This window comes from Salvia hispanica, chromosome 3 (genome assembly GCF_029641045.1).
Source record: "Salvia hispanica isolate PSC_SH4W2 chromosome 3, Shi_PSC_v1, whole genome shotgun sequence".
Lineage (NCBI taxonomy): Eukaryota > Viridiplantae > Streptophyta > Magnoliopsida > Lamiales > Lamiaceae > Salvia > Salvia hispanica.
Genome location: NC_142694.1, coordinates 19,101,875 through 19,123,484, shown reverse-complemented (window position 1 = coordinate 19,123,484; position 21,610 = coordinate 19,101,875). Strand labels below are relative to the sequence as shown.

Genomic DNA, 21,610 nt, shown 5'->3' with positions numbered 1-21,610 from the left:
ACTGGGCGCAAATCTAGGGCTTCTCGGATTTGCCGCCTTTCTCCGGCGGGCCGCCGCACCTTGGCCGGCGGTCGCCGCGTTGGAGTCCAGAGAGTCTGTTCCCTCGGCGGCGTACCGCCGCACATCTTACGGCGGTCGCCGGACGAGACTTCTCTTCCAAGCATATTTCTCCGAGGCGGACCGCTGCATTGATCTGCCCGCCGGGCGCCGGCGGTCGCCGCACACATCCGCGGCGGTCGCCGGTCGCCGTCTGACTCCAGATTCCCAAACTTGGCATTTTGGCCCCCTTTTTCGGCTCAATTATGCACATTTCTAACAAAACAAGTCAAAATACCAAAATAGACAAAATATGCAAATAATGGACGTGTAGAGTGACTTTGACATAAAAAACGGACCAAATAATGGCCTTAAAACAGTGCAAAATCCGAGCGTATCAGTTACACACGCGCTTGTGACATTTATCATGTCACATTAAATTTTATATAGAAGAATATACGAATAAAATAAAGTGCAATGCGTTTAATCTAGATGCAAAGGTTGTACCAAAACAAAATGTGTAATTGAATCAAATGCTTATTTATTAATAGTGTTTAAATGTGGTTGAATAATATTTTGACTAGTAATACACAAAGATACCTTAATTATAATACACAAAGATACCTTAATTATTCAAAATTCAATGATAAAAGAACAACATATCTATATCCTTTGAAAGGTAGAAAACAATATTTACAAAATTCTTGACATATAGCCATTGGAGCATCCACCCTTCTAACATTTAGATTTTATGTTTAAAACCAAGTGTTATTCAAATCTGGTTTTGATTTTTCAATATTATATTTTTAATTAAAACCAATTAGAAATTATATTTTTCCTTTTAAAGGATTATTGAAAACCTAGCTCAAATACGCTGCCAAAGTGGATTCCCTGAAATACACTAAAAGAGTGCATTTATACTATAGCTAAGCTCAACACTTATTTCATTTGGTCATACAAACTTTATAGGCTAATTTCATCGAGTGATGCTAAATGACCATATTATAACTGACCATATTTAACTTTTAAATAGAAAACTGGATCTGACTAATGAAATTTAATGCACCAAGAAAGTATCATCTGTTTAGGACTATTCTACCTTTTACTTAATTCAACCAAGGAATGTTTTTTATAGCTAATTAGAAGATGTTTACCATGTTATATTTACTTATCTTTCCTTTTCAGTATTTTTAACAAGATTAAGTAAATATACCACAATATGATATTATATTTAATTATTGAAATTCATTTTATTGTATAGTGTACTAGTGTCGTGTCATGTTTTACTATAATAATAATAATAATAATAATATATTAATGTAATTGTAGTGATATGGAGCAAAATTCGGAGTTAACATTTGAAGATTAAAATTAGTAAGTATTAAATATGTTAAAATTGAAATCATGATAATATAAAAAATAATGTCTAAGATACTATAACAAAATGTATAATACGAAAATAGCGAAAGCTTTAATAATAGGACAATGAAATTATTATTATTGATAACTTCAAAATTTACTAAAATACCATTTCCGGCCCTCCATAATGTGGCTGCATAGATATATCCTTTTATTTGCATAAAATGCTACGAAAATCACATTGTTCTTTACTAGGTCTTCCCCATCTCTTTCTCCTTTTTCCTTAGCGACTCTCCTACCATGGGACGGAAGAAGCTCACCATGAGGCGGATCGAAAACCCCACCTCCAGACAACTAACTTATACGAAGCGCAAGGAGGGCATCATCAAGAAGGCCGGCGAGCTTGCAGTGCTGTGTGACACTGACGTCGCCCTCATCATGTTTTCACCCTCCGGTCGCCTTGCTAGCAACAAAAGGTTTTCATCTTTATTTAATTTATTTATGTTAATTTCAAGAAAAAAAAATGATAAAAATGGAGTTAGGTTGATGATATTTGTAGGATTACGTATCTAGCCAACGAGGTAAAACTAAAGCTTGCCTATTTGAAACAAAATTTAGTAAGAAGATATAAGGTAACGAGAAAATGACTTTCAAATCTGAATAATTTTAGAAGTAAGAAAAGATTTACAATTTTAATAGATCTATGTATAGGGTCTTGTTAGGTTGAGAATTTTTAGCTTAATTGAGAATTGAGATGCATTTTCAGCCACTCATCCACCAGATTTTCAAAATGTCAACAACAAGTATGTTATGTAAACTCGGGGGTAGTATCGTCAATAGCCTGCACATCAAATGTCAATAGCCTGCACATCAAATGTCAACAACTTTATTCAATAAATACTTTTTTTATTTAAATTTTTAACTACATATACAATTCATGTCAACTACACATATAATGTCAACAACTTTATTTAATAAACACTTTTTGACATGAATTGTACATGTAGTTGACATTATATGTGTGTAGTTGACATTAATTGTATATGTAGTTGACATGGATTGTACGCATAGTTGACATTATATGTGTGTAGTTGACATTATATGTGTGTAGTTGACATGAATTGTATATATAGTTGACATGGATTGTACAAATAGTTGACATTATATGTGTGTAGTTGACATGAATTGTATATGTAGTTGACATGGATTGTACATATAGTTGATATTATATGCGTGTAGTTGACATGAAATTGTACATGTAGTTGACATTATATGTGTAGTTGACATGAATTGTATATGTAGTTGAAAAAAAAATTAAAAAATTAAAAATTATAAAAAAAATTAAAATTAAAATTTTAAAAAATATTTATTTAATAAAATGTACCATGATATTACCCTTCTGCCCTTTCATAATAAATTAATCTAAAATTATTTTTTATGTGGCAAAATCTGGACCACTGATTTAATAAAAATGAGTGGCTGATATTGTATCTCATTTCTCAATTAGCTTAAAAAATCTCAATTGATCACAACCATCTATGTATATTTGTACATGGTGTTACAATTGAACTATTTTTTTTATATTTTTTTTGAATTTTTTTCTTGCAGAATTGAGGATATACTTCTTCGATTTGTTGACAGGCCAGATGAGCTTAGAGGAGGGTAAGTTGTAATTAGGTTTTCCATTTATTATTATTTTTTTCAAGAAAATACATTCCTTTTCTGTAATTTTTTTAAAGATTCCTCGCAATTTTTGTTTTCATTGCAGGCCTATCAATCACGAAGAGGTACATACAAATTTCCCACGCTTTCAAAAATTGTAGTATTTCAATTGAAGAATTCATCTATTTTTATTATTAGTATTGACAAATCAATTTTATTTTGTAGTTTTTGTCTCAAAAATTAAAACAATTGAAGTATGAAGGTGAAATGCCAGAGAAGATAGCATTGTAAGGACTTTGCCTTCATAAGTTTAAAAGTAAATATTGTTCTTACAAAACAGAAATTATTGTTATTTTTAATGATATTTTTTTGTTTCTTGACATGGATCTTCATTCACATGCTAATTTGCTGGTCAAACAAGTTCAGTATTGAGGTAATTAATACTAACTATTTACATATGTTTCAATTCAATTTAAATCGAAATTTAATTGTTTATATATTATTTTATGTGTGTTTGTGGTCTTCTTTGGAGTATTTAAACTTACTCTTCAATCTTCATGGAATATCTCAAAAGATTCAATCAAGTAAATTTCATTTAATTATAAAATGTCCTAGAACTTTTTTAAAAATTTTATTGGTGATTGTACACATATTATTGATTTTAACTATATTAATTTAAATTGGCTAATCACAAGAACTTGAAGAGAAACTGGACAAACTCATTAGGAAACAACGTGAGTCTCAGGAAAATATGAGGTTAGAATTTTTAATTGTACTAATGTCTATTTTCCCTTTATTCTTTTCTTCATAATTAATTAATTCATTTTAATTTTTTAATTATGTGCAGATATTACGAACCTAACGTTGAAAAAATCAATTCAACCCTTGAAGCAGGAGTAGTTTCTGACAACTGCTATTCAACGTATCCAGACATCAAAGGCAAGTATTTTCAATTATAATATCGATTTTTACGATCTCTGAAATCAGCCAACGGAAATTTTCATTAAATATTTCATTGATTACTAATTTACAATGGAATATATATGAATAACAGTATAAGGATGTGAGAAATTTAAGACTGTATTATATCTAATTCAATTTAAAAACGCAATCTTGATTGGGAAAGATATTTAAGACTGTATTATATCTTATTCAATTTTAAAAAATAAATATGGTAGTTATTTTACTTTACTTCTTTCTATTTATCTTATTTTCTTGAAATTCATTACTACGTTTTGTGAAGATACATATAACATTTTTAAAAAGATAGTAAATAAGAAATATGCATTCTCAATTTACATATTTTTCGTTGGATTTTCTCTAAGAGCTAAATAAACTTGAGTGTGCAAAATCCAGCTTCATATGCTAAGATAGGTGGAGTGTTTCTTTTGTATATATGATGTTAATTGAACCAAATTCAAGGATGTTTTAGTAAAAATTAATAACAAACAACGTGATGTGATTTTAAAGCTACTTCATAATTGCATGTGCTATATTTTTTTCAAAATTTTAATTTCGATAATCAACTTTGCATTGATCTTGTTTGTAGGCCAAACTGCTAGGCAATCAACTTAGTCATGAAAGGACTGAAAATGTTGAGGTAACACAATATTTGATAGGAGTATATTCTTTTATTATAACATGTATATATATAATGCTTTTTTAATAGCTCGTATCAATTTTTTCAACTAATTGAGGCCGACAAGAATTAGAGTTTGTAACCAGATCTTTTAATCGGAAATTCTAATTTCATGATTTTCGAATCAAATATCTGACAAAAATTAATTCGCATTTGCTTTATATTTTAGCTTAGATATGTGCACATTTGTAAGTTTTTGTATTGAAGACAACCTTGCTTTTTAATGTATGGAAAGTGCAATAAACATGAGTATTTGTTGCAAAGACACCTTAAATTTTCAATTTATCTATGCAAAGTTACCTAAGGCTCCGTTGAGTACACAGAATTGAAGGTGTGAAATTGGAATTGGAGCTTTCAATTCCAAGTCTAGTGTCTGGTTTCATAAAAATTATTGGATTTGGAATAGAATTACAATTCCTAATCCTTTAATTCAACAGTTTGAATTCCATATCAAAGGTAGTGGAATTCCAAATATTTGTTAAATTACACACACACTGTACACATTCTTACGCACATTGCACAAATTCTCACACACTGCACACACATTCACACATCACACACCCATTGTGCAACATGTGTAGTGTGTGCGTGCAATTTTTCAAATTCAATTATTTTATTTTGTTGAACAAAGGATTTGAAATTGAATTTTAATCCAATTCCTTCCCATTCCAATTATGTGTAACATATCTTAATTATAATTTTTATTATATGAACAAAATTTATATTTTTTCAGATGCAGGCAGCAATGATGCAAATGGATGATGCATTGACTAGTCACTCTGCTGAGGGAAACCATGCTCGGTACTTTTCTTATTTATTTTAAACTAAAATATATTTGAATAACATTTATTAAATTATTATTAAAATAGATTTTATAAAACTTATTTTTTCAGGGTGAGGTCAAATATGGATGAAAATCAGAGTAGATCAAGCTCTGCAGAGCCTCATCTTAGCCTAGGCTTCATTGAATCACAGAAGATGTGGAATAAGTCATGGAATATATATTGAGGTTTGGATGGAGTTGATTTTAGATAAAAATTTAATCAAACATATACAGTAAAACAGTGACTTTATTTTTGTTGAAATATGCATTGCAAGTACTATTAAAACTCAATAATTAATGTTGTGCATATATACTCGTAAAGATTAGACTCGACATATTATAAATTTCTGATCAGTTATTCTTTTCATATTTAATATGCCATTTTCAAATATGATATGCGTGATTTATTTAGTCGAAATTTAAATAGAGGGCATGCGATGTATATTCACTATTCATTTACTACTTGAATTGGCCGAAAAAAGTTTTATTGATATATTATTTGTACAAAAGATAATAATTAGGTTGGTGCTTTAACCTCAATTATTTTTTTCACTTGCGAAATTTTTTTCTTCTTTTTTTTTCCGCTCATTCTCCGTTGTTGTTTCTTTCTCTCTTGCAAAATTAGATATATCTTTCTAATTTTTTCGATTTTCATTTACAAAATTTGAATTATGTTTTCAGTTTTTTTTTTATATTCAAATATTGTTATTATTCATGAAATTGCATTTTTCTGCACATGCACGCACTAGTTGACTTATTTTTAGTGTGATTTTATTTGTGTATGTTTACTTTGCATTTTGTAATTATATAGTTTATCACAAATAAATTAAATAATACTACTACTACATTTTTCTTTTTATCAAATATAACATTTAGATAATACTATGACGTTTGATAATACTTGATGCACTTTTTATTTATAATAAGTGTGACGCCGCGGAATTTCTTTCCTTTATTTAGAGATAAATCGAATCTATTAGGTTAAATAATTTTCGTTTAGAAGACGTGTGATAATAGAATTAGCGTGTAATCCCGACTTTCAAAATTTTAAGTACTTAATCTTGGAGAATACGGAATAAGAAATTATTCATGCAAGGAGGAAAAGATAATAAATTAGTACAAAGTACAACACAGCTATACGAATTGGATACATGGAGCTACAAGTGATATTCCTTTCAAAGCTACATCTCTACAGTACAAGATCTTCTACTCTACCCTCTTCTCTTGCCCATCCTTCTCGAATTTGGCATCCCATAAGACTCCAAATTTGACAGCCAATAACACCAAGGATTTAACACCAAAAAGATTGTTAGAAATAGGCTTCACAAAGACTCAAGGTTGGAGACTTCTCCAAAATAGCAAGTATGGCCAGCTAAGCAATACATCATCAACCGAGGCTGAGATAGCAGCCAGGAGGGGCAGTCCCAACTTACACCAAAATGGCATACAATTGGATAAACACAAGGAAGAGATAAGCTGGCAGCCCCAAAAATAGGAGCCTTTGCCCCCAAGACATGCACAATTAAGTAAAGAAACATGATGCCAAGAAAGAGATGGAGCTGGCAGCCAAATATGGGAGTCTTTGTCCCGAAGTTTCCAACATAAGAGGCCTATATAAGCAGCCCCATCTCCCTTCCCTTCCCCTCTCCTTTTGACACCACAAATTCACTCAAAATCAAGGAGTGCAGCAAGGAAACGGGATGAGCAAGAAGGCGAAGAGAGGCAGCGGCGAAGCAGGGGGACAGCCGCGAACCGAGAGGATTCACCGAGTGAGGTAATTACCTCAACACCCAACACCCACTTCGCATCATATAGAGCAGCCACAATGAGTAGTCAAGAACTTAGACTTGCTATAGGAATTTCCACAAGACTTAGCATAATTTTCTGCCCAAATGAAGAGTATAAACATGTCAAGTAACTCCCTACCAAGAGCTAATTCCAGTGAGCTAATTGTTTCCCAAGATCGAAACTTTAGAACATCATGATATAAAACAATTCCTCAATATAGCTACTGCCTTCAAGTAGAACAACAAAGCAAATCAGATTAATTAAGGGGAAAGGGACTTAGCTTGGTTAGTGAAGGCTGTCCGGCGATGGAGGAGGAAGCCGAGCGACGCCGCAGGGCTAGGTCGATAGCCGCAGCGCCGGCAGGAGCGCTGCTGCCAGCGCCCTGCATCAGCTCTCTGCGTCGAGGCGGCAGCAGCGATGGAGAGCCGGCGACGCAGAGGAGCGGCGGGCGGCGAGTGACGTCGGCGGCGGTGCTGTGAGCTCGCCGAGCAAGAGAAAGAGGAACCGGAGGAGGGGAAAGGCGACGCCTTCTCCCTAACCGGGACTTCACCGAATAGAGAAATCGATAGAAAACTCGATGGAGGCATAGGAGAGTGACGAGTATAATCAGTCCAATGGTGACCGGCGGTGACTCGAGGGAGAAGAAGAAAGAGCTGCTGCTTCTAAATCCTTAAATCCCTAATTGAGCAAAGTGGAAGAATTAATTGGGAAATAAAAGTCACGTATGGAAGGGAATATAATTAGTGGGGCTGAAATTAAAGTTTTGGGCCACCTTAAGTAAAATTGTTGGGCCACTCTAATTATTTAATTTGGTCCTAAGGCAAATTAAGTTGATGGACAAATTTAATCATTGGACTAAGTCCCACTGGAATTAATTAAGAGTATATTATTATGGCTGGGCCTATCTATTTACGTTGAGTAGTGGACCGATTTTTGAGATGGAAGAAATGAGCTGAGACTTTATTTGTTGGGCCAAGGAGCTATTTATTTTGGGCCGAGATTTAATTATGTGAGGTTGGAATTAATTTAAGGAAATTGAACTTGAACCTTAATTAATTAATTCCCGAATAATTAATTGAGTCTCCGAATATGGAAAAATGTTAAAGTAAGACGTCAAAGCCGACCAGCGACGCCCCGCGACGTCATGGGCGGCCTTAAGAAAAATTCAAAGAAAAGATTTAACAAGGGATTTTCCAAGAATGCATACTTTATTAAATGCTCAAGTATTTGTTTTCAAGAAAATAGAATTTCTCCAGACTTAGCAAAGTGAATAATTAAGTTTTACAGAGTAGTGAAGCCGAGGTAGGACTAAGAAAATCATGTAAGACAAGACTAATTAAGTTTTACAGAGTACATGCAGTCCTTCTAAGGAGAAATAGTTCAAGTACTAATTAGCGTGCTACGCTATCTATTTTCAAAGGATAAATTGCTCAAGGGCAAGTGAGGTCAAAGCGAATAATCGAATTGAAGAATAAGCATATCAGGTGGGCTTTCTTTTAATATCCAACATACTAGTGTGGATATAAATCAAATACTTGTGAAATTACAAAAAATCATATTTTCTCAAAATGGAGCTATGATTATTTCCAAATTGTTGTCATGCCATAAAATGTTTGTTTTGATGAATTGAATGAAATTGAATGGAATGATGGGTGACCGTTGAAGCGGCACTTGCATGGATTGGAATGATGGGTGACCGTTGAAGCTGCACTTGAATGGATTGGAATGATGGGTGACCGTTGAAGCAACACTTGAATGGATTGGAATGATGGGTGACCGTTGAAGCGCTACTTGCATGGATTGGAATGATTGGTGACCGTTGAAGCGGCACTTGACTGGGATGGAATGATGAATGATGAATGATGAATGATGAATTAGGATTGATGAATGATGAAAGAACTTATTCTAGAGACAAACTTTTAGCTCACAAAAGAACTTAGTAAGCTCGGGCCTTTTAAGAAAAACCTCTGTGTGTTACTGTGATAGCTTGACAACTATATAATGTATGTTTTGTTTTCGGCACGTGTCCACTGAGTACTCCGGTACTCAGCCCTGCATGTATTTATAAATGTGCAAGTTGAACGTCAAGAGGATGGAGTGATGATCGGAGTCGATGTTGTTAAACAATCAAGTTGATCTCGCAACGGTTCATGTCTTCATACACGAAGTCGTTTAGTAAGGACTAATTCCGCTGTGTTTTTGTGAAGTGAGAATTTTAGAATCTCACCACCAAACTCTGATTCATTGTTGAGTTGTTTATCCTATCTCCAACACCATGTAATGAAATACTTGGCTTCTATGATATCAATTGACTTGGCTTTGTGCAAATCCTCAAATTCTATCCCTTTTCTTTCCCCGCTTATTTAATCCCTCTTATTAGTCACGGTTTACCCGCTTTCGCTATCCTTAGCAAAATGCGGTCATGACATAAATAAACATGCAAGTATACAGAGTATATCTAGTATAGCCAATGGTTAGTACCAGAAATCGAACATAAGGAAAACAGACACAAATTGTCTATCATCTACTAAGCTTCTTTCACTATTTGGAAAACCGAAAGAGATTTGAATTTTTGAAAATAAAAACTTAATAAAGCGGAAATAAACAGCTTTTGCAGATAAATGCAGAGAAAAATATAGAGATAAGGGAATTCTAGGGATGTGTGTTCACAGTTATGGTTATGAAAATTTCAACTACAATACCCTAGCACAGTACTTAATTCAGTAGGACGAGTCGCCTAAGTTATGCTCATGCGATACTAACGTATATTACTAACATAGGGGCATCAATCCTAGATCCGTAACTTCTTAAAGCTCATAAGACCCTTGAAAAGTACTCACCCTCAATTAACAGTGCCGTTTTAAGGGAAGCTAATTGTAGTGTCTACTAAGCAGATCTAACTCGCCAACCTCCTCTCACGATTATGTAGCAAGTTATATTAAATCATCACAGAATGTGTCACTCAGACGTGAAACAATTATTCAACACTTTCTAAGAATCCTATGAATTTAGTTACACATGATAGAATAATCTAAAAACATAGTTTGTAGGGAAAACAAAGGGAACATAAGGACTAAAGAAAATAAAACCCAAAGGTTGAATCCTTGTAGCCTTGATCTTCTCTGATTCCTTCTTCAAACCCTTGCACCTTGATGAACAAGTAAGAACTCTCAAATAAACATGCAAGTATACAGAGTATATCGAGTATATCTAGTATAGCCAATGGTCAGTACCAGAAATCGAACACAAGGAAAACAGACACAAATTGTCTATCATCTACTAAGCTTCTTTCACTATTTGGAAAACCGAAAGAGATTTGAAGTTTTGAAAATAAAAACTTAAGAAAGCGGAAATAAACAACTTTTGCAGATAAACGCAGAGAAAAATATAGAGATAAGAGAATTCCAGGGATGTGCGTTCACAGTTATGGTTATGCAAATTTCAACTACAATACCCTAGAACAATACTTAATTCAGTAGGACGAGTCGCCTAAGTTATGCTCATGAGATACTAACGTATATTACTAACATAGGGGCATCAATCCTAGATCCGTAACTTCTTAAAGCTCATAAGACCCTTGAAAAGTACTCACCCTCAATTAACAGTGCCGTTTTAAGGGAAGCTAATTGTAGTGTCTACTAAGCAGATCTAACTCGCCAACCTCCTCTCACGATTATGTAGCAAGTTATATTAAATCATCACAGAATGTGTCACTCAGACGTGAAACAATTATTCAACACTTTCTAAGAATCCTATGAATTTAGTTACACATGATAGAATAATCTAAAAACATAGTTTGTAGGGAAAACAAAGGGAACATAAGGACTAAAGAAAATAAAACCCAAAGGTTGAATCCTTGTAGCCTTGATCTTCTCTGATTCCTTCTTCAAACCCTTGCACCTTGATGAACAAGTAAGAACTCTCAAATAAACATGCAAGTATACAGAGTATATCGAGTATATCTAGTATAGCCAATGGTTAGTACCAGAAATCGAACACAAGGAAAACAGACACAAATTGTCTATCATCTACTAAGCTTCTTTCACTATTTGGAAAACCGAAAGAGATTTGAAGTTTTGAAAATAAAAACTTAAGAAAGCGGAAATAAACAACTTTTGCAGATAAACGCAGAGAAAAATATAGAGATAAGAGAATTCCAGGGATGTGCCTTCACAGTTATGGTTATGCAAATTTCAACTACAATACCCTAGAACAATACTTAATTCAGTAGGACGAGTCGCCTAAGTTATGCTCATGCGATACTAACGTATATTACTAACATAGGGGCATCAATCCTAGATCCGTAACTTCTTAAAGCTCATAAGACCCTTGAAAAGTACTCACCCTCAATTAACAGTGTCGTTTTAAGGGAAGCTAATTGTAGTGTCTACTAAGCAGATCTAACTCGCCAACCTCCTCTCACGATTATGTAGCAAGTTATATTAAATCATCACAGAATGTGTCACTCAGACGTGAAACAATTATTCAACACTTTCTAAGAATCCTATGAATTTAGTTACACATGATAGAATAATCTAAAAACATAGTTTGTAGGGAAAACAAAGGGAACATAAGGACTAAAGAAAATAAAACCCAAAGGTTGAATCCTTGTAGCCTTGATCTTCTCTTATTCCTTCTTCAAACCCTTGCACCTTGATGAACAAGTAAGAACTCTCAAATATATGCTCTGGAATTATGCAGCAAAAAGAAGATCTTTGTTGAAGAGGTTTGAGGGGGTATTTATAGCCATATTTTCGAGCAGCACCAATTAAGGCAAAAAGTGGCTAAGTATGGTATATCTTGGGGAGAAAGTGGGTCAATTATGTGCGCCACGTTTTCCCAGCAGACCGCTGCACCTTGGCCAGGGGGTCGTTGTAGGTTGATCCGAAGTCTCTGCCTCTTGGACGGCGGTTGCTATCTGTGTTGCAGCGGTCGCTGGAAATAACCTCGTAGCTTCTAGATCTCTTGGAGCGGTCGTTGCACACACCTCAGCGGTCGCTGGGCGTGTTCTTCTTTTCAGCACAACTTTCCCAGAGCGGACTGCTACTGGCTCAGCGGTCGGTGGGCGCCAGCGACCGCTGTATGGGTTGCAACGGACCGCTGGACATCTCGAAAGCTCCAGATTTCTAACTTTGACTTTTAGCTATCTTTTTAGACTCAAATATGCATATTTCTCACAAAACACGTTACCAAAATAGATAAAATATGCAATTAATGAACGTATAATAGAACTTTGACACTCAAAACGGACCAAATAAAGGTCTTAAAATAGTGAAAAATCCGAGCGTATTAATACTCCACGAAAATTTGGGTAAATTATCTTTAAATTTCTTAACTTTTGCTAAATTTAGTTTCGCATACCAGATTCAACATCATCTACAAATTACCAATCAATCGATGAGTTCTAATTTTGCACCTAACTATTGATTTATTCTGATTATGCAACTAATCGAGATTTCAATACTAATTCAACTTGATAGCTTACTTATATGACATTATCGAACGTCAACCAAAACTTCTCATGTTTTAAACAGTGAATCAACATCGTATTATATTAAATTATACCCGTCCACCAAAATTTGTCCCACTTTGACCTGGCACGAGTTTTAAGAAATGTAATGTGAGTAGAAACAAGTTAGTGGAATATGGGGTCCACTACCAAAAATGGATTGTGGGTCCTACTTTTATATATTAGTTTTATAATAAAATGTGAGTAGAAATGAGTTAGTGGAATATGGGGTCCACTGCTAAAAATGGTAAAAGTGAAATGAGATAAATTTTGGGGGACGAACGGAAATGAAAAAATGAGACAAATTTTGGTGGATGGAGGTAGTACTATAATTTAATGTGTCACACAAATAGTATCATAAAATGAGCTCATTCATGGCCAAAATTATTAATTCATTGATGGTCAAAATTGTTAATTCAGACATCTTTAATGTGTGTATTTATCAATTTGGTTATCTAAAATGTAATTTTTCCATATAATGTTCACACTCTTATCAATATAATCCATAAAATATCACATTTTAATTTGTGTCAGTCCTATTCAAATTGAGAAAGTAATTAAATTGAAATTTTATTAATATTACAAGTTTTCACCCCAATTCTTCAATTTAATGAACTATTCGGCCCAAATCTACAAAATTATATGATTCGAGATTTAGAATATCACCATAGTTTGTTAATACTTCCTTTTTGAGGTAATTGAAATGTTTCATTTAAAATTTGAATCTTATGTTAATTGGGATGGGCATTTTCAATAGATTATAGAGTATGGTTCATATGTTTTTTAATTGAACTAAGAAAGTACTAGTAGTATGTGTTTATAATTTAGCTGTCATGAATATTTGTGAAGATAATGAGGTTGAATTGTTAAGGGTATAGATAAGTCAATTTTATTTGAGATAGGAATATATGTAGAAGGGATCACCTCATATTGCAGCATGCAATGTATAAGGTAATTCCTACCGGAATACAAGAGGTTCTATGTGCACTGAGAGCGTGAAAATGCAGTACCTTTTTGAGGATTATTTCCCTGATGAGACCACAGTGAGTGTAAAGTATTTCAACGATGGTTTCATATGCGCATCAATAGTCTTGGACATGGGGACATGTCATGCTGCAGGCATGCATGAAAGTGGTACATCACACTCTAGATCAATTTGACAGTTCCTACGCAATGTTAACACAACAGACCAATTGCCAAAAAAATAAAATATATTTTAATAATTATTCTTAACAAATATACATTATGATTTAGGAAAAATTGCCACAAAAGTATAAATGCAGATCAAATATTGGTCAATCCTGTAATTTTAAACAATAATCATATCATAATTTTTATTAGGTATTACTAGTAGTTAATAGAATAATGGGTTGGAACATTGGAATCGCAACACAGAGCTCGAGTGACATCGAAGATTAACCTATTTTTTCGTTCTGCTACTTCATTTTGTTCAGGGGTATAAGGGCAAGTTGTTTGATGAACTAGTCCTTTACTCCTAAACTCTGTCATCTCCATATTAACAAATTCCCTACCGTTATCAGACTGAAGAACCTTAATAGTAGTTTGGAATTGTGCAAGGATTAAGGTGAAGAAAAAGATAAATTTTTCAAAACTTTAGATATATTTTACAGAAATATGAGAAAATATCTAAAACCATGATCACCAGTAATAGGAGTTGGGCCCCACGCATCATGATGCACTAAAAAAAAAATATCCTTAACTCGTGTCTCACTAGACTTGATTAACACGAAATGTATTTATACTAAGAAAATTTGGGAAAAATAACTATAAAATAACCGAGGATGGATGTCCCAATATGCGGTGCCAGAACTAGGCTTCCCGATTAGCAGATCTGTGAGCAAGCATCGCGTTGCCACCTTGGTGAGTGATCTCATCCAAGTAGTAAACGACTTGACGCTTAGTGTCACATCCAATTATCCTTCTCGTTCTTATATCCTGTGTTGGGAAGCATCAGTAATGTACAATTTAGCTCTTTAGTCACATGACTAATCGACATGAGTTTATGGGATAATTTTGGCACATAAAGACAGTTAGAGAGTTTTAGGGTCAGTGAAATTTCTATGGTCCCACTCGCACTAACAGTTGGTAATTCCCCATCAGCAGTTTGGATTGAGCTTTTTGTAGCCTCATTTAACATGGAAAGTCATTTTTCTCATATGACATCGTATCTGTAGCCCCACAATAAAAAATCCACACACTCTCCTTAAAATCGGTATTATTCTGGTCCATACACGCAATAGAAATGTTTTCTAAAGGTCCGAATGGATTTGGGGTCACATATGATATTTCAGACAAATTAGGGGCTGATATACGAGTTTCACAAACCCTAACCCGTTACCTACATACGCGGCGTCCCTTTTTCTCTCAGCTAACACTGCTTCTCCGATCATCTCCGTCGCCTCTCCCCATCTGCCGCCCCCACCGGTCCGTGAAACACCATCTTCTGTCTTCCCCCGAGGGTTGGTAGCCTCGCGGTTGCCCCCTCCCCTTAGGAATAATCCACCGCCTCCGCCATCCTCCATCCCGATTGTTAATCAGGCTTTCACCATATGATTTTTGTTCCACTGATGCACTATTTATTAGCTCTAAAAATACATGCAAGCATACATGGTAGATCTAGTATAGCTAAAGGTCAGTACCAAGATATCGAACATAGAGAATAAGATTGCAACTGACTATCATATACTAAGCGTCATATACTATTTAGAGACACAAAAGTTTTGGTTTGATTTATTAAACCATACAGAAATAAATAGACAAATAAAAGAAGCATAAAAAAAAATAATACAAAACTGGCGAAAGAATGTAGACTTTTTGGATCCAAATACACAATCACAAGCTATTATCCAATCAACTTCCTTGAATTACGGTCTCTAGAGTTATTAAGTCGGTCACTTTATTAGATTAAACTCCCTCCCGATGTGAGAAATATGTAGATTAGATGTTGAAACCAAAGTCCCCTTTAAATTACTAACATCTAACTCTCAAAAGATTGTTAAGACCAAAAGACCTCACGTAAAACCTCAACTCTCTCGAGTTCTATTGAATTAAAGTGATTATCCTTTTTCCAAGTCAATTATTTCGTCTCTTGAGTACTATAATCAACTCTAACATGTATTCAAGAGGCAGCTAATCAATTGAATATAGAAAGCACAAGGATAAATCAAATAACTGCAAGAGCTAACAAGGAAAATCCTTCACCAAAAATTCCACAAAAGATGTTCAGCTCATAGACAAGTAAATACACCAATTAAAGTACGGGACTTAAAAGAAATTGAAAAAACCCAAGGTTGACTCTTCAATCTTCAGTCTTCTGTTGTCTCGATCTGCAGAGCTCCGCTCCAATGGAAGATGGATGAATCATGTGTGGAAGATGGGATGGAAGAGGTATAGAGAGTGAGAAGGATTGGAGGCTCTGAGATAAATATTATGCATTAGGTTTAAAAGGTATTTATAGGTTGGGAAAAAGGTTTATTTTTTATAATTTTCATGGCCTACAAGAAATGGGACAGATTTGGGCAACAATTTATTTTATACCTTGAATTTCCGCTTAAATTTCTGTTTGTAGAATGATCATAACTTTCTCCAGAGAACTCTGATTAAGAAGTTCAAGGTATACATGCGAAACTCTTTCGAAGAGGAAGAGAATGATATGCATTGATCAATAGTTGGACTCCAAAACTGTCTAGAAACTCGGCTTGAACTAAGGCTTTGCACCTTGGTCTTTTTGCACATTTTTCTGTCTTTTTCTATCATTTCTCACCAAACACATCAAATACCAAAATGTATAAAATATGCAATTTAAGAATATAATTTGCATGATTGACATTTAAAAAGAACCAAATCTAGCTTTTAAAAACATGCAAAATCTGTGTTTGTCAGCCACCGGTTAGGAAATCCGACTAAGAGGAAGCATGACTCTCTGGTATGCTTCTGTTTACCGCAATTAGAGCACCACAAATTTGATTTGTTCGGTTTGAACCCTCCCCTGCGGTTGGGTCCAGTGGTGGCGGTGGTTGATTGAGGCGTTGCTGCGGTTGATTCCGGGTTGCAAATCCTAATCCCACTCCACCCTATGATGAGTCGTCGATAGTTGTGCCGGTCGGGAGATCCGAGTTTGCTGCCGGCAGCATGCTTTTGAGTCGGGTAGCCTCTCGTTTCACCCGCCTATTGATGCACTTCTTATTAGCACTAAATAAACTTACAAGTATACAGAGTGTATATATTATAGGTAGTGGTCAGTACCAGATATTGAACATAGAAAAAACTATCATAGACTATCTACCTTCTACTAATCGTCTTCTACTAATTGGAAAAACAAGAAAATTTGATTTTTGTAAATAAAAGAAATAAAACAAGAGCAAATAATGATTGCAGATAAAAATACAAAGAAGGGAATTCCAAGGATATGCTTTCACAGTTATGGTTATACAAATTCCAACTACAACACCCTAGCACAGATCATACTTCACTAGAACGAGTCACAGATGTATTGTCCATGCAACACAAAGTGGATTACAGACATTAGGGTCGTCAATCCTAGATTAGTAACTCCTAAAAGCTCCTAAGATGTTTTGATGATAAATCTACATTACAAACTGCTCAATTGTGTGTTTCATAGTAACTCGTGTGTTCTTGTTGTCTGTTGTTGTCAATTGTATTCATGTTTGTACATTAATTGGTTTTGATGTGGTGTACTCCATGTTTAGGGTACATTAACGATACCTTATCATGTTATGTTACATCATGTAGCTAGATCTGTACATCATGCTCTATTACATTATTTAGCCAAAGATGTACATTAATTGGTAATGCTAAGGTATCGTTAATGTTGTTGTCATGGAACATTTTTTTTCTATCATGTTCTGTTACATCATATAGCTAGTTCTGTGCATTATGTTTTATTATACTCCCTATGTCCCATTAGAAATGAAACGTTTTCCTTTTTTGGTCTGTCCCATTAAAAATGAAACATTTCTAAAAATGGAAACAACTCTCTCTCTACTTTTTCTTCTCTCTTACTTTACTATCTCTTCATTAACTCACAAAACAACACTACATAAAATCCTGTGCCGAAAAGCAAACGTTGTATATTTAATGGGACGGAGGGAGTATTATTTAGCCAAAGATGTACATTAATTGGTAATGTTGTGGTTCATTAAATGTAATAAAATGGTATATAATTTCACTCTGTACATTTATACCTCATGTTCTATTACATTATTTAGTCATAGATGTACATTAATTGATACTGCATTATATTTGTTTCTGAATAGGTTCAACTAGTGCATCGATTACAAAAATGACTTTGACGATGACATGCCCATTGCATTAGCGCAACGACTTAAAGATGTTCAAAGATGTTGTAACACCCCGAGTTTTCGTGTAACGATTTTGGAGTATAAAAAAAAATTGGACAAAGAGACGATTGGAAATAAAGTGCAAGGAAATTTATATTTCAAGGATAAAAATAAAGGCTATACTTCTATTAGATAAATACTTGGAGGAATTAAATACAAGTAGTACATGCTTACATGAGAAGATTTCCTACACACATACATTCTAGTCTACTCCTAAAAGAAGCCACACTTAGACAAAGAAATTCAAGCTATTATTCTAGGACTTTCAAGTCTACAATTGTGATGTTAGCTACTTTGGGAAAGTAGATAATAGAGATGACATGAGAAAGATCTTCCTCCATCCTTCTCGATTCCACCTCCACAAAGCTCCAAGTGTTGACAACCCATGTACCTACAAGTAGCACCAAAAGAGGTTAGAATCTAGCAACAAAAAGAGCAAGAGTTGAGACTTTCACCAATGTAGTAAAGTGAGGTGTGCAAAGCAATATCTTGCTGCCATAGACAAGATATTCTAACTTTCCCAAAGAGGGAATAGAGACATTTGGTATGTGAAGAAGAACTCTTTTAGAAGCACCAAAAGAATGAAAAATAGGATCCATGAGATCAGCCATAGAGGGCAGCCCATAACTTGCACTGAAGAGGTATGAAAGACATCAACATCAAGCTCAAAAGAGGTAGAGCTGGCAGCCCCAAAGTAGGATCCTTTGTCTCCAAGTTTCAAGCACAAACAGCCAAAGATAGAGCACTATATAAGCAGCCCCATCTCCCTTCTCCTCCCCTCATTTTCGACACCACAAACTCACTCAAAATCAAGGAGTGCAGCAAGGAGTGGAGGAGGAGCAAGGAGGAGTTGTGAGGCAGGACATTGGTCCCCATCCGAGAGGAATCATCAAGCTAGATAATCCCAACAACGCCCTTTGCATCATGTAGAATAACAACAACACTTAGCCATGAACTTAGAGCTCAATAGATTCCCAGCATGTACAAATATTACATAGAATGAGCCTCAACAACAACAGTAGCAATCATCTAATACAATCTCATCATAATTGTCAAATACCGAAGACTTTGCTCAAATCCAGTGAGCTATGTATACTAGAATCAACTAGATTTGATCTTGGAGACTTAGAACATAGCTACTGCCCAAAATGAGAAATTCAAATGCAAAAAAAACACTCGAAACCAACGTGGAAAGGGGAAGAGGACTTAGCTTAAGAGGAGAGGCAGCTCGACGAGGACGGAGACGGCGGAGCAGCAGCCGGCGAGGCGGCGAGTTGCTGGAGCACGGAGGTGAGGCGACGCCTCCTCTCCACTGCTGACTTCGTCAGAAGGGAGAGCACTCGCCGGAGGGCGTTCGACGGAGGGAACGAGGGCGTGAGCCTCCGGTGAGTGTCGTGGCTGCCTCGCGAAGGAGGCAGCGGCGAGCGGCGAGAGGAGCTGCCGCTAGAGGCGCGAAGTGGAGGTCGGCGCGAGAGCCAACGCTGGCGGGACTCCGAGATCGCGTTGAGGTAGCGGCGATTTTCGCCGGAGAAAAAGGGCACTGCCGCTGTGTTCTGCAATTTAGGGGAATGTGAGAAGAGAGAAGTCCCGATGGAAGGGAGGATATGTTTGGGTTGACTCCAATTTTAATTAATTAGTTTGGGCCAGAAGTGATTAAATAAGGAGTTTGGGCCATCATTTAATTAGTTGGTGACTTTAGGCCAGAGGGCTAATTAATATAAATGGCCCAAGGAGGACTTAAATGTTGAGCCAAGGTTGTTTAAGAAATGGGCTGACTTTTAATCGGTAGAAAAATTTGGAGACGCAAGAAAAGGGAAACGGCGTTCTCAGGTCATGAAAATAATCAAGTTTATGAAAGAAATGCTATTAATTAAATTTCCTGTTTTAATTAATATGCAAGTTTAGTGAACGAAGGATAAAAGAAATTAATTCGGGACATGCATTCCTATAAGTATGAGAACTTCTTAAGTCTTATTAGTACGTTGTTTGCTTTCAAAAGGCTATCTCTGCGAGTGAAGGCGAAGTGAGAAAAAATCAATTTAAGGAGTTTTAAGCAAATGAGGTGGGCTTTCGAACTAAAGTGTTTTTATGTGGACTTTCGAACTAAAGTATTTTAGTGAGCTTTTTATTTATGACATGATGTTATGTGGGCTTTCTATTTAAGATACGATTGTTGCCTTTATGTTTAAAGTATGGATTTTATGAAGAGTGCCAAGGTGATATGAAAAGTACAGTTTACGATTACAGTTTCATGAACAATATTTTATGATGAGTGCTATTTACATCAAGTGAAAGTGATGTTATTTAGTTATGTGACATTATGTGTTGCTTTACGAGTGCTTGTGAACTGTCAGCCTTCGTTGATATTTTGTTTGGCTTTGACCGATAGAAAAAATGAGTTTTAGTCGGAAATGTTTATGAGGAAAGGAAGTTTTTGAAAGTTATGTCAAGCCATGTTTTGTTTTGAACTTTGCCTATCTGATTGTCTAGCAAGGGCGATGTCCCTACTAGACTAGGAGTTTATGAATTAGTTTCACCAGGAGTTTGTGAATTTATTTCACCAGGAGTTGTGAATTGGTTTCACCAGGAGTTTCGTGAATTCATTTCACCAGGAGTTTGTGAATTCATTTCACCAAGAGTTTTTGTGAATTTATTTCACCGGGAGTTTCGTGAATTTATTTCACCAGGAGTTTGTGAATTCATTTCACCAGGAGTTTCGTGAATTCCTTCACCAGGAGTTTAGTGAACATTCCGGTTCACCAGAAGTTGATTTAGATACGGCAAATGTTCCAGGAAAATAGATCTTTCAAAAGTCTTTTGAAAAAGGAAATGAAAGGAAAATGTTTTAGTGTTCTCGGACTTTTTTATAAAACCCTGAGTTCACTTAGGAGTAGCTTGACAAAACTAGTTTTCAGTAAAATATATTTCGGCACGTGTCCACTGAGTACACCAAGTACTCAGCCCTGCATTTGTTTTAAAAATGTGCAGGTTGAGCAGTGATGACGGCGGGCGGTGTTGAGCACAGACAAATGAAGATCCTTCGATAGAGTAGTGCTTGGATGCGTCGTGTCTCCATACACGATGTCATCTGCTCTTGACTCTTCCGCTGCAATGTAAAAGTCGAGATGTCATTCTCTTGTATCATGTACTCTAATTTATATATTCCAAGTTATTTCAGTTTAAGTTCAATTGTGCCACAGTTTTCCCCTTTCTTCCCCGCTTCTTCCATCCTCCCCTAGTCGCGATCAACCGAGTTTTCTATCCTTAGAAAGTGCGGTAATTAGGTTGGTGCCTCAATTATTTTTTTCACTTGCGAAATTCTTTTCTTCTTTTTTACACGCATTTGCCGTTGTTGTTTCTTTCACTCTTGCAAAATTAGATTTATGTTTCTAATTTTTTCGATTAGCATTTAC

The 21,610-nt window shown here is 35.4% G+C and overlaps 1 protein-coding gene, 1 long non-coding RNA gene and 1 pseudogene across 2 annotated transcripts; all 3 read left to right on the top strand.

Moving 5' to 3' along the window:
* Window positions 1–1,695: 1,695 nt before the first annotated feature.
* On the top strand, window positions 1,696–3,348 carry LOC125209458 (agamous-like MADS-box protein AGL104). The gene is made up of 4 exons (XM_089067591.1): window positions 1,696–1,871; window positions 3,004–3,057; window positions 3,164–3,182; window positions 3,283–3,348. Exons 1-4 carry the CDS (start codon window positions 1,696–1,698, stop codon window positions 3,346–3,348), a joined length of 315 nt encoding a protein of 104 aa, XP_088923717.1.
* Window positions 3,349–3,808: 460 nt separating this feature from the next.
* The window catches only part of LOC148930329 (uncharacterized), a 35,316-nt pseudogene continuing 17,514 nt past the window's right edge, over window positions 3,809–21,610 (top strand).
* On the top strand, window positions 6,597–21,386 carry LOC125213022 (uncharacterized). Its single transcript, XR_007174826.1, has 2 exons — window positions 6,597–7,293; window positions 21,186–21,386. It is a non-coding gene; the product is annotated as an uncharacterized LOC125213022 (long non-coding RNA).

Bases quoted from the DNA above. Each gene is read 5' to 3' on its own strand.
- LOC125209458 (XM_089067591.1), top strand. From the start codon at position 1,696: ATGGGACGGAAGAAGCTCACCATGAGGCGGATCGAAAACCCCACCTCC. The intron at 1,872-3,003 runs GTTTTCATCTTT...TTTTTCTTGCAG, and splicing joins CGCCTTGCTAGCAACAAAAG to AATTGAGGATATACTTCTTC.